A 14,866-nucleotide genomic window follows, 5' to 3' on the forward strand; every position below is an offset into this window, starting at 1 on the left:
GATATTCTTATTATACTTCAAAGTTTAAACTTTAAACTTGGATCTCATGATACTTCAACCTCCTTACGATGCTGATGCAGTGTTACTATTTGTTTTAGTAGCAATGTGATCTCACAAGCGGAGTCTGAAGAGGATAGAATCTACGCAAACCTTACCCCTACCTTTATAGGGTAGAGAGGTTGTTTCTGGTTTTACTACAGTAATACATGAATATGCTTTGTTTGTTTAGTCCTGAGTGAATCTTGATGCAGATGTGTTGATGGCCTGTTAACTGTTCAAATACCATCACTCAACTAAATGTATGTATCCATCCTCTAACATCATATTAGAAAGGCAGACAGAAATAGAGAACCCATATCATTACACAGTCAATACAGAACTACCATGATTCACATGCCACTAAAAGAAGAGTCTAATCCACAAAAGAATAATAAAAGGAGCAAAAAGCAGATCACATGGACTGTGGGACTAGCCATACTAAACCTCTTCAAGAAAAACTGTATTTGCAACCACCAAAAATCGGCACTAGAACAAATAAATAAGAATATGGACTTCGTACAGCTAAAGAGGGAACAAGCGCGGAGAGAAGTTATGAACTACTGGAATCTAGTTTTTCATTAATCATCTATCACCAATCGGCGCACTTGCAAAGCCCTTGATATTTCAAGTCAGAAGTTTCCAACACTAGCAAGCCCTTATACTTCATGAGAGCATGCTCTATGCAGATCAAACAAACATTTCCTCCTCGGCGATCTCATAAAAACATCTTGATAACTCACACGGATAAGCTTGTCCCACTTGACTGTTCCGTGCAAATTAACTCTTTGCAACTCAATAAGCCAGCTTGAAACAAGATTTGCTATAGGCACACCTGGCTGGAGAAAGAACAGAGTTTTTAAGCATAAGGTCAGGCTGCTTGACAAATGGAGAAAACAATATTACATCATGTCTAACTTGGCCATTTCCAACTACAACTAACATATCAAATAAGAAGTGGTAATATATCTACAAGTAGGAAGAGGCCAAGTCATAAAAATTTCTACATGCCACATAAACTAACTGCATCCCGAATGTGGCATGAACAATAGATGTACTTTGTGTCGACTGAAAAATCAAGAAAATGTGGATACTATCCTGAGACACCTAAAATCTCTCTTATAAAAGTGGATTCACATTAATTTGGGTGACAAATGACAATACATTCTGCTTTATGAATTTTTCAGTAATTGACAGAATTTGAAACTGATGCTCGGTCATGGGTATGTATTTTTCTCCTATATTCAAGTAATTTAGCAAAAGCGTCTATTTTTCTACTATAACAGCATGCTTTAACATTATATGCAACTCCACAAACGTACATCTTACAGCTACGGTTGTGTAAATGTCAAGAAACTCTCACTAGCTATTTTCAGAGAGAAGTTGAATCTAGTCAAGCATTAAACTTTCTTCCAGAAAAAGTAATATGCATCAACAGTGAACAAAATGTTTTACAGCATCATCGGAGATGGAGACATGGCATGAGAAGAAATAATGGGTGGCAGAACTATCGATGTATGTAGATGCAGCCTTAGGTTATTCTAAGTAACTGCATTCTCCATACCATTCTATCTCACAGACTAGAACTCAGAAGGGAGCCTCGAGTGATTCATCCCAGACATCTGCACTTCCATTGGAAGCATCCTCTGCATCTTCCTCCATTGAGAGCCTAATATATTCCCTGTGTGCGAAGCGATCCCATTCAGTCAGATTTGGGTTCTCACGCTCCTGGAAACAAGAAGAAACTCATGTCAACCATTGGTAACAACAGCCAAGCAACACCAGAACTACATTATAAACTATATATTAGCCTTTACCTGACGAATTAGGAACGGGTCGCGGGTTTCAAAGGCCATGAACTTATTGAGGTTAAAAAGTATGTTAAAAACACTACCGGAGAGCCTGCTTCCCTTCAAATCACGTAATGTAAAGTAGCTTTCATTCTGCAACAAAGAAACTTGAATTATATCTGTTATTGTACTTGGAAAAAAGAGCAGACGATACAAATTAAAACTACATGTTTTTTTTTTTTAACATATAGTACACCTTATCAAACAATCTAACAAGTTCAAGTAGTCATAACATACATCTCAAGGCAACAATAGCAACACAACTACAAATCAATTTCAGAATAGTCGGAGTTGGCTATATGAATCCTCAAAATTCATTCTGCACCATCTGGGCCTCATTTCATTTCAATACTCAATTAATGTCTTTTCAAAACCAATTAGGATAGTACTAGAGAATTTGAGATTCTCTACATTTAGTATTAATATACAACAAACAACATACCCACTGTAAAAAAAGTATTAACATACAAATCCTCTAAACAAATTTAAAAAAACATATAGCAAACAGCTTAGCACCCAGAAAAAAAAAGTGGGTGTATCAATAAGACAAGACTTAATTCCAACAAACATTAATGAAAACACAAATCTAAATACAATTAAAACAACCTTTCACCACATCCAAAGGGATTATTTAGACAAATCTTACTCACAAAATTTAACTTGGCATGAAAAATGTCCAATCATTGTAAGTATTCATACAGATCAGATGATTATGGAGCAAGAATTACAACATGGAAAGGACGCAAGATAAGAAAGGATGGGAAATGTGAAAAGTTCCAAAATTACCTCTGGACTGACCATGTCAACTATTTGACACAAAATATCCTCAAAAAGCACTGGCTCTTGGGCCATGCATTCCATTCTATGCAACTGCTCCTCATAAAAGAATTGCATCTCATTCCTAGTTATAACCCCATTTCCATCCATATCTATGCATTTGAACCTGATCAAGAAAGAAAATAACAAACAAACAGAAACAGTGTCAACAGGGCATGTGTGCGTACATTACATAACTATACACTTCCCAAAAACTACTTTTCTGAAGTGAATTGACCAATGTGTAACAACTCTACTCAGCCTAACGCACATCAACGAGCTTTTGCCTGATGGTTGCAACAAGTATACAAGGAAATACCCAAGATCAGCAGCACAGAACCAGCAATTTAACTGAGTGCATTCAAACAAGTCATAATGTTTCACCAACACTCAACAGTGAACAAACAAGAGAGTTGCAACAATGCTTTTAGTGTAATTAAATATAGAAAATCTTACTTGGTTATCAAATCATCTGCTTCAAAAGTTTTGTGTGATGCTTTACGGATAATTAATGAACATACAATCAAAAAAAAATTAACCCCCCCCCCCTTTGGTGTGTCCCAAAAAATGGCACTTTCCTATCTTCGGAATTAATTTAACTTTCAACTTTCAATTTACCCTTAATGACACTACTTGCTGCGATCCCTCGTGCCCACTCATTTAAAAAGACAATTTTGTACTTAACATATATTTGGCTTACATGTCACAAGTCCTTGTTAATTTCTCAACTCTATCCCAATCAAACAGTGTCACATATAATGGGAAGAAGGGAGTAGCCTATTCTTTGAGAACGGAAAGAAATAAAAAGTAGTTAATTTATTTGATAGTGTATACATTAATGAACTGGAAAGTAACAAAAATTCCATCATAAGGAAATTAACTGTTTTTTTATACATTATAAATTCCATATACAGCAAATATTTTGATTAACAACTTCGTTTCATGTCTCAATTATATACCCACTAGTATTTTCTATGACATTCCTCTTTTTTTTTAGTGTGTGGGGTGGAGGTGGTGGGTGGTTAAGATACTCCCTCCATCTCAATTTATGTAGTGGTGTTTAACTGAGCACGACGTATAAGAAAGAAAAACTTTGAAACTTGTGATCTAAAACAAAAATTAGACATTTGTGTGGCTAAAAATAATCCCATAAAGGGTAAAATGAAAATTTCAAAGTTAAATTGCTTCAGAATAAGTATGACATTCTTTTTTAAAGGGACGAGAAAGGGAACGTATGCCTCATAAATTGGGATGGATGGAGTACTAAAAATTGCTTGGATTGTCATCTGCAAGCTTATAACAATTCGGTTCCAAAGGTGCTTCAATCATAAACCAATCTTGCACCCTATAAGGATTATTCCACGTATCTCAGAATCTAAATAAGCAAATAATAGCACCCATTAGTAGGCATTTTTGCAAGGAACTCTTATGAATCCTTATGAATTATGATATCTAAGTTACTCAAACATACTATGGTTAGGAACTATTATTAAATGCATCCATTATCTAACGCCTTCAGGTATTTCCGAAAACCAAATGATGGACAATTGTATATTCCAGAGAAATATCTTTTTACGAAACATTCCACCATCATCTCTTCTCTTCCATAATCAATAAATTAGTGAGCACAATACAGAAGTGAATCCACAATCAACATCAGTCACTAATATTTATTGGGAAGGGTGGTTATGACAAATTGGTTTTCCACAAGGAAATTTCCTCAGTAACATAATCTCCACTCAGCAGAAACCAAACTCTTGAGTCACACTAAAAGTGCAAAGATTGCAAGAAAGTTGAATGTCAATTCGAAACTGACCAGTATTCAAGACTAGGCTCTGATGATTTATCCTCCTCTGACAATATAAAATAAACAAAATCTTCATAGCCCATCTTCCCTTCAACTTTACTGGTGAACTTCCTTGGAACCTGATAGCAAATTAAAGCATAAAACTCCTTGTGAAGTGATGAGCAAGCAAAGCATTCTTAAGAATACAAGAGTTATAAACTCAAAACAGGTAAGATAAAACTGCAAACAACAAGCAGTACATGAAAGACCCGGACCTGAGAAAATATTCTATCAACAATCCTGTAAGTAAGGGCGTGATTGCCATATCGAATGAGGTTCTCTTTATCAATGAGAAAATCATGATCGGTGTCAAGCTCCCAAAACTTGCAATATATCACGTAAAAATGTTCATATGAGAAGTACCTGTAGCAAAAATAAAGTGCTCAAGAACTTAATAGAGAAGATGTCAAGCTAGATTAACTGTGTATCAAACTCAAGAAGAAATATGAATGTATTTAATTTCTGCCGCAAAAATCCAATATTTTAAAGAAATCCACAAAAACATAGTTTATGCAGTTTTCTAGCACCCAGTTTTCAAACTATTGTTTGATTGTTTTAATAACCGACAAATTCCCATGTATTAATGGTGCACGGTTCGAAACTTGACGGATAATGAGCCCGTGCCTCTACCTTCCACAATTAAATGCCAAACTTTTATCTATGGAATGATCCAAACCCATGAAGCACTCTTAACCCACACATTGCGAACTACACTCATAACACTAGACCAAGACTTGGGTGGCAAAAAGAATTTCGCAATTTTAGTGGCATATAATGCCTTTTTCCGTGTATCTGTTTTTGACACATCCTATGGAGTATGGTTTCCTACAATCAGTGTCTCATAAACATGCTTGTAATTAAACTAAACCGAAAAGACATTTGAATAATTACATGGTGAAACTATATTGAATAAATGATATCAAATGATGTAAAAGAACTGAGTCTCTTAAACTTCTCACAAATAAATTTTGCAATTATTTCATGCCCATATTATAAGCAAGGATTACCTTAGGACCTTGTTAATGTCATCTTCTTCATCCGCATGTTGCATTGCAGCAATAAGGTCAGAACGTCTCAGCTCCTTGAGGGTAAGACGGCCATTACCCGATCGATTCACGTAATAAAATATTCTGTATACTACAGTTTCAGCTGGCAAATGCAACAAAATTAGCTGTCAAGAAAACAGTCTGCTGCCAGAAAGAAAAATGAAGGCAGACTTATCCTAAAAATAAAAAAAGACAGAAAAGTGAAGGCAAAAGAAGTTGGCTAAATTTAATTGGAAGATGATTCCTTTGATGGGAGAAAGTAATGAAAATCCTTAACTGGGGATGTCGTAGAATACTTATATAGAAAAGGAATTCCCGTAAAGATCTTCCTAAAAGGTCTTTGACAAGAAACAGCTTTTCAAGTACAAGCAAGTCAAACATGTTGTAATTGCTACCCGTCTCAAAAGTTCATTTATGATGTAAGCATCAGATGACATAAAAGATGGACGCAACAGAAACAATATAGAACACACAATGAACCAGTTAGGAAACAAAAGAATACAAATGGATCTGTTAAAAACAGTTTATTTATCAGTGCTGGAGGCTGGTAATCAATACCCACCCCTTGTTCTCCAATATCATAGAAGACCAGGGAAAAAATCTCAATTGAGGCAAAAAAAACACTAGTTGAATCTTCCTACTTACCCAAGCTTGGTAGACAAAGCTACCAGGTTCTTATGCGGGTGAGAGGTAGTTCCTACCAGTGAAATAGTCTAGATGCATGTAAGATGGACCATACACTACCTTCATAAAATTTTATAAATAAAAAAATATGGGAACCCGTATGTCCTTCATCACCTTCTTTACATCCAGTAAGCGTGAGTATACATTCACTAAATTCAAGCTCCACTTATCCAGTTCCCAATCCCAAAAGGCCAACCTCAAGAATTAATTATGCACCAGCCCATTTTTCTACCCTTTTTTTTTCTGGGGGGGGTAGAAAAGATGCTTTGTGTTAAAACATAATAGTCCTCTCAAGAAATAAGTTGATCAGAATCTCCATTGAGAACTTCTAACAATAGTTATAAACATTTGAAGACATTAGCATTCTGTAGCCCAAAAAGTCTATCTGCAGATTATGAGTGCAGTGAATCAATGCAGCATGTGAGACTGAGAAGGTACCATAACGCTCTTGAAATTCAGGTGTGCTCTGTAAGAACTCCAACCCTGGATGTGTTGCCAAAAGTTCCCGAAGAATGGGTTTGAAGTCATCCTGCAATCCAGTTGATAGAATTCATTGGAAAAAAGAGGACAATTTATTTTCCAAACAACTACACCTGAGTCCCAAATAAGTTGGGGACAGCTATATGAATCCGGAATCCCCATCATTTAATTTCAAAAGAAGAGGATGAAAGATTTGTGCGCACAGAATTATAATCAAACCAAAATCATTTTATCTTCTGAATTACGACACAGAAAATGCAGTGCAAATGAATCAGAAGAAATTTTAAACATCAACAGGAACTAGAGAGTACCTGCACGAGGTATCTAAGGTCTGTCTGCTTCAAGATTGTGTACATTTGAGTTGCTATATCTTTTGTCAACATGTTGCCGTGTATCCAATAATCAACAAACGCATCCCTGCAGCCATGTGAAGCAAATTGCATTTAACTCACTCCTCAAGCGCTCAGAAATATTTCACATCAATTAACAAATGCCTCAGGCACATTGCACGTGACTCTGATACATTTGGTTTCATTTCATGGGTTTTCTTTTTGCCTCTTAAAAGTTCATTTCAAATATAACACACTACGAAGGTGAGCATAGTTTGGGAAAAATAGAAATCAGAACCAAAATGCAATTTTTTGAGATTTTTGTTTTGAATTGTTGGATTATGGACTGAATCTCGGATCTAAATTTTAAAATGATGGATTTTGGATTGCACTTCGAATTTGGGACTTCCGATTTGGGATGTGTATCCAGAAAGTAAATGAATCATCTTGATACTCAAAAAGACAAAAACATGTACCTGGTTATGACGCCAGTGCTGTCAACATCAATCTTCTTAAAAAGGACTGCAGAGAAGAACGATGGCAGCTTGCATATTTCCTTTGTAATTGGTTTAAACTCTAACAACCAATGAAAAATAAATTAGTGTTAAAAGTTACAACTCAAATGCACAACAAATAAACAAAGGGCTCTTTAATCAGGTGTCTTCATTCCAACAGCATAACCCCAGCACTTGCAAATTATAAACAATATTGAAAATTTCAGCATTAACATTTTGCTCTAGTTCCAAATTCCAATAAAATGCAGCAATTATTCCAATGTAGTGCATCCACATAGTAACCCAAAAATAATATTCTTCCAGGGAACTAACTTTGAATGAGATGCCACTCAAAGGTGAAGGTTCCGATGAAATGAAAAAAGTTGATAAAAGAATAATCTATGTAAAGGACATGAAAAGGTTAAAGTGACAACAACAACATACCGGGTGTATTCCCACAAGTGGGGCCGGGGGAGGGTAGAGTGTTCGCAAACCTTACCCCTACCTCGGAGAGATAGAGAGGTTTCGGAAAGACCCTTGACTCAAGTAACTCATAACAAGGCAGTTGAAAAGCCGAATACAGCACTCAATAGGACATAGCAACTAAGTCATAGCAATAATATGGAAAGCATAACATAGCATCAAGAGCAAAATAATGTGATAACTGAAGCACGCGAAACATTAGGTAAAACAGAAAATGAGAGAAAGAAACTTCTTATCGGATTGGTTTTGTTAATAACATACAAGAGGGCTCCTGAATAGAGTTTTGGTCTACATGAATAAGGTTCCCAATTCTCAGGGATTTCAATTATGGCCGAATTGTTTTTTAAAAAATACTCTTAATTTTTTTGATGGTGATACTCAGAAAATTCTGTATTGTTCTCCTGACTAACACAACAATTGCTATCTAAAGTAAATGATATTCTTTGTAATTCTCTCGACTTTTGCCAGCCGAAGCAGTCACAGTTCAGTATAAACAGATAAGCTGGGACAATAACTGCCAGGACTAGAGAATGGACAGATTGGCTCAACTTGGGAAATTGGAGGAGCTAACTTTTAATTAGACTCATTGTACGGGAAGTAAAGAATAGGGGCAGTTTTTACTCTGAGGTCATGCCACAACATATTGTCTAACCTGACAGTAGCAAAACAGAAATGGGCTAAGAAGAGCAATGCACCTCTAACGGTGGCAAACTTTGGCACTGGACATTCCCATATTGGGGACTATCGGGTAGTATGCCAGCACACAACTCATAGTTGGCGAATTGGTGGGTTCAATTCCCATGGATGCACGCCAATGGGACCCTCCAATGCGTCTACTGGAATTGATTTTGTATCAATGGTATCTCATTGCCATAAATAACAAATTGATGTCAATAGTTCCCACATATTATGGATAACGTAGTCAACATCTATATGTTTCCTCGGGGCACTCTTTAGAATACACTGCTTGGGCTGGATTTGCAGTGAACATGCCACAGATTGACTGGGATAGATGTTACATATATGAGGGTGAGGAACAAAATTTTCTGAAGGACACTGAAGTCATGCGGACTTGAAACATATTTCTATCCCTGTTTGAAGTTTAGTGGGTAATGCCTAGAACATTGAAATATGCCCTCACAAGCTCAAAGGGAAGGATACTTATTTTTTCCATGCCACCCACAGGATACACGTTTTTACTTTTTTTAACTTAAGTTAATTTGTTTTTGGAGGGTAAAGTATTATAAATATATAAGTATAAAGAGGTACTTAATCAGTGACTTGTTTGTCTCATCATAATGCTATGCATGGTGCTTTATATAACCCTGTACCAGTCCAAAATCATGTCTGGTGCATTTTATTCTTTCTTCTATTTCATGATTGTTGATCTCAATGGACTGGCAACAGGAAGTATTTATGTTCTCCAAATGCAGGTGAAATTTTGGCTTAAGAATGTCAAAGGTGGGTGGTCCATTGAATGTGTCTATCACATCTTCGGGCACAAATGTCGCTGCAACTAATTTTTGTGGCGGTCCATTAGAAACTTCTGGAATAAAAATGTGTATCTTGTGAGTGGTATGGGCAAAAAAGGATTCACAGCTGCTCTGAAGGAAGAATTGAAGCACATAGTTCAAAACTCAAAGCACTATATACTATGATGAACTTCATTTAAAAGGGAGACAGTTCATTTTTAGCAATTTTGTGTTTAACTAGCAATTAGTTGGTACTGTTTAGTGAATAAAATCCCATCACAGATCAACCCACCCCTACCCCCACCCCATTTTTTCTGCAAAAGAAAACAGTTGAAGTGGATTTAATCTAAGAACAAGGAGTCTCAAATCGGAAGGTCACTAACATATCCATAATCAGCTCAAAAGCCTTCATAGAAATCAATTCATAAAGTACAACTTACCATTCATTTGTAGCCCATCCGTGTGACCATAAAAGAACTGGTTTATCCTAAACAAGCAGCGTTCCTTCAATTCATTTGGAGGGGGGCGGCCATTTTGAAAGTAAAACTGCCATCATAAGCATTTTCGAGAAAACATCATAACTACAATCTCAACAGTTCGCAAATAAAAGAACCACTCAGAATTAGGTATTCCATACCTGTGGTATCAGTTCTTTTGCTGGATCATTAATTAATTTCAGAGGAGACCCCAATGAAGAGGGTCCAGCCCTGTGCTTTGAGATTCGAGGTGAACCAGATGAACTTCTTGGAGAAAGTGGAGGTGTACTTCCAGCAGGAAACATGGACGGCAAAGAATTAGTTGCCGCGACATTTGTCCCAGAAGATGTAGTAGACATATTCAACGGACCGCCACCTTTGGCATTCTTAAGCAAAGATTTCACCTGCATGTGGACAAAACAAATATTTTCTGTAACCAATAGATAGAAATCAGCACTAGAACAAAAAATGAGAAAAGGAGTAAAATGCACCAGACATGGTTTTGGAAAAAGCACTATGCATATCATTATGATGAGATAAACAAGTCACTGATAAAGTACCTCTCTATAGTTCTATATGGTGAACGCGCTCTATCAACGAGTCTAAAGTAAGCAATTTGATTTTTTAAGAACCTAATTTTATCCAAAGGTATACTTGTCTAACAAGTCAGGCAATAAAATTGTATATGTTTTTCTTGGTAACCCTTCCATACTAGTAGGTGGATGATGAACATATCAAAATTCTATAGGTCACCCAACCAAAAAAAAAACGGCATCTCAATCTCAAACTAATCAGGGTCAACAATAAGAAACTCTACACATGTTTCTGTTATGTATGAGCACAATTCATTCCAACACTCAATAGTGTCTTTTAAGTTAGGTTAGAGGTTCTCCAGACCTAGAAATTTTCTAAATCACCTTTGTACCTACACAGGCATAACCTTCCCTCATATGCTAAAACGACATTAGACAAACATAGAACTTAATATAAGTGTTCCAACAAAAAGAAGTTTAACCATAATTCGTATTGCTTTGCTTCCATTATGTTTTATTCTTAGCTAAATCTGCTTTTCTTGATTATAAATTATACATTTTCCAAGAGTTTTCAAAGGTGAAAAGCGAAAAAAGCTCTAAGGTCCATTGATGCTTTAAGCACAAATCGCAAATAAAGTGTGGGAGTTAATGAAGAAAGGCACAAATGGAGGAAAAAATACAAATATGTATGTGGAGTCCAAGACAAATAATTGTAATAAAAAATAACAAATATATGGACAAGAAATTGAAAAAAAGATTACGATAAAGTGAAATATGAATCATTTAGTGTCGCCTCTTCATGATTATGCTCATTGGCAAGGAAAACTATGAATTTTAGCCTTGAATCTTGATGATGACATTGAAGTGCCCATGATGCAAGGCAAAGCGTTCAACATGTTTTGTGCCTCATCAGTGTTAAGCGAGCCATTGACAAGAGTGGTTTTTCGAGACAATTTATCTAAGTGATTTAAAGTCTATCTCATTACAGTTTAACACCGTCAATCATCACATAGAACCTACAGTTGCTTATGCATTTGGAATTTATGCAGTTCATTAACCAAACAATCTGGAACGATTTATTTGGTTTTATCCTCTATGTGTCAATTGATGCATTTGGACATTTCATCATGATTAAACCATCTTGATTTTGTGGAAGTTTTTGTGGTGAACAGTTGAAGAAATAGCACACTTCTTGTCCTTATAAGTCTTCTAACTTTACCAACTACTTTTTCCTTTGGAATGTCAAGAGTTCATCCTTTTTTCCCATCCAATAAGCTTTAAAACCTTCTATTTCCATTGTTTCGGCACTTGGTTAATAAACACTGTGGCTAGTGTAGACTAATGACATACCAAATTTACTACATCAAAAATGGGAAGTTCCAAATTTTCCTCACAACTTACCATGGACTATGAAGTTTCTTACTTCTAGAAGGTTTATGGTAAACAATTTCCAGGCTCTTAAGGGAAAACAAAAAGGGCATGGCACTTTATTTTGTTTGGAATGCAACGGGTGATGCCGGGCACAATGAAGGAGGTTTTGCAAAGTTGGACTCATATGAGAAGGAAGAAAGGCCCAAGGAAAAGGAGAGTGGCCCCGTTAGCCATCACGTGGGTTATTTGGAAAGAGAGAAATAAGGGGGCCTTTTTGAAGGAGTGGAGCAAGCTTTTATAAAATTGCAAAGTAGTTTTTTGTCTCTAGTTTCCTTTTGGTGTTCATGTTTGTAGACGATTGGACCTCTTTTATACGTAGGTTCTCACAATTATTAATAAAATTATTTACCTTACCACAAAAATGGTGGAAATATAACTATCAAGAGAATGTTGAAGAAAAGTAAAGCCCCACTAAAGCTTTTTAGATCAGGGTAAATTTTTTTATCAGGATAAAGCTCCACTATAAGTGGTATGCTTTGGTTGGATAGCCATCCATAATCTGCAGGAAAGGTGGTAATCACTTGCAGTGGTGTATGAGAAGTCTGCCAAGCCCATAAACCATTTGTTCCTGCATTACTTTCCACTCTCCAGCTTGACAGTTTCTTAATCACTTCAGAGCCCAATTGGTGATTTCAAGGACTCTGAAAGAAGCTGTCACTAGCTGAAGTGGTCAAAGAATAAGGAAGCATATCTGAACTTATCGGAACACTGCTCCTTTTCACATTTTGGAGACTTTAGATAAAGGAGTAAGGTTTTTTACCCAAAGATACGTTCTGTTCCCAACAGCTTCACCGACCAAACTGAAAATTCTTAATGGATGAAGATTCCATGATTTGATCACTTCCAATTATCTTGATAGTTGATACTAAGACAAACTGCCCAATCCCTTTTTTGGAGTAAAGATAATGCCAAATGAAGGAGTCCCATCTCTGAGAGCAATTCTCTGAGTTTATACATGCATAGAATTCATAGATTGCTACCATAGTTTTCTGAGCATAGCTAGACAATTGTATTTGCAGGTAATGTTCTAAAAGAAGTGACGCTCTTTTGCGGCACCAATTGGTGAGCCAGGTCATTTAGACTTGTTATTAAAAGATGTTACCCACAGAATTCGGCATATAATTGAACTATGAAAGTGGAAACAGCCCGAAAAATCCACCGAGTTCAGTCACCTTAATGCATATTCACAGCATAAGAGAACCCTCTTGTGTAAAACGATAAAAATAGCTTCAAGAAAACAAAAAGGATATGCCGAACGGCCTCCTAACTAATGATTGGTTGGTTCATACAGATTCTAATGTGAAGTTTACCATGTTGTGAAGACAGCCATGTTTTCGATAAATGTTGTGGTGACTGGTGTTTGGACCAGTTTGCGCACCCCTCAACTATTCTACCGCATAAATGATACCTTCCACTAGCACAACTACCAGGTAATCTACCCCAAGGCTAATCACCTAGTGCCCTCAAATAGGATAATAATACATATATTGTTATGTAAGATTGCAATAGCAATCTCAATAATAAGTTTTAAGGGTATTTTTAGACATTTCATGTACTCTTATCCCAGTATTGCAAATACATCTATTCTTACCGTATTTTCTCCCACATAGAACATGTAGATTCCACCATAAGTTTTCAAGGTGTCACTAATGCAGAGTTTATACTGGAAGCCAAGCATTTTATTAGTAGTGCAGGGTATTACACCAAGATCAGTTTTTTCCTTATACAGCACACCACCAAACCAGTGGTAACCTACAAAACAGTAAGTACTCCCACACAGTACAGGTTGACACATTTCCAAATAAATATACCCACCTACAAGGAAAGCCAAATTGAAATTTTGACAGCAAACTCCTACTACATCAAAAAAAAAATTACGAAATTATAAATCAGTGAATTACCAAAGCGGAAGTATCAGGAAGCGAAAGCCATTGATCAAATAGCTTCTCGGCAACAAAAGGATTAGTTTTAATAGCCAAAGGAGACAACTCAGGTAACTGCAAAAGCTCAGCATCCAAACTCGCTACATCACCATTAAAATCCACATCCATCGCGAATCGCGATACCTCTTTTTTTTTTCAAAAATCAAATCAAATCGAACCAAACCAAAACTGCAAGATCTTCAAATACCTAAACGAACCACAATTGCTCTTCGCATCGCATGAAATCTTCCAAATCCCAATAAAATTAGGGTTCCGTCACCAAACAATCAAAATAACAAAAAATGTAACCGGATCTTTGCGAATCGTAAGTTCGCGAAACCCTCAGATGGATTGAAAATTGAATGAGATCGGAGGGGAGAGAATTTACAGAGGAGAAAAACGAAACCCTTGAAGCAAAGTATTGTGTTTTGTGTGAAGGAAAAAAAAAGGAGAAGAAGAGATGTAGAAGAAGAAGAGAAGAGTATAATAATAAACGTAAATAAATGATCCACAAAAAAGAAGCACACCCAAAGGTGACTCCAAAATACAATTGTATATTCATCACGTGACACTACCGCGTGAACAAATGTTCTGAATTAACGAGCCTACCAAGTATGTCATCGAACTTTAAGGAAAAACTCATATATAATTCGAACCAAAAAAAGTTATTGATATAGTGGTTTTGATAATGATTTTAATTTTTTTTATTAGGTTGTTGGTTCTTAATGGTATACTATTTGGTATATGAAGTTTTTGGCTTAGAATTTAGTTTCGTATTTTTATTTATGGTTATCTCAAACTCTTGATTATTCTACTATGTGACAGTGATTGCTTTTGAGCAAGATGCAATTTGTCATGTGCATGGTTCAAAGTCTCCATGGTTCATTTAGTTTGTCACCCTGTTTTTAACTGATTCTCAATGTTTTTTTTGTCAAATCTTTAACGATGAAACGAATAACAATTTATAA

General features: G+C 36.1%; 1 protein-coding gene across 1 annotated transcript; it reads right to left on the reverse strand.

Annotated features, from left to right (window-relative positions):
* Nucleotides 1–342: 342 nt before the first annotated feature.
* On the reverse strand, nt 343–14,396 carry LOC125854881 (serine/threonine protein phosphatase 2A regulatory subunit B''beta-like). Its single transcript, XM_049534478.1, has 13 exons — nt 13,878–14,396; nt 10,174–10,416; nt 9,977–10,082; nt 7,564–7,663; nt 7,070–7,175; nt 6,717–6,807; nt 5,556–5,697; nt 4,764–4,911; nt 4,519–4,628; nt 2,673–2,829; nt 1,854–1,979; nt 1,601–1,764; nt 343–875 (listed from the first exon to the last, which is right to left on the reverse strand). The coding sequence occupies exons 1-12, from the start codon at nt 14,025–14,027 to the stop codon at nt 1,624–1,626; spliced, it is 1,620 nt and encodes a 539-aa protein (XP_049390435.1). The 5' UTR covers nt 14,028–14,396; the 3' UTR covers nt 343–875; nt 1,601–1,623.
* Between the last annotated feature and the right edge of the window lie 470 nt (nt 14,397–14,866).

The sequence above is a fragment of the Solanum stenotomum genome, chromosome 2, assembly GCF_019186545.1.
Source record: "Solanum stenotomum isolate F172 chromosome 2, ASM1918654v1, whole genome shotgun sequence".
Lineage (NCBI taxonomy): Eukaryota > Viridiplantae > Streptophyta > Magnoliopsida > Solanales > Solanaceae > Solanum > Solanum stenotomum.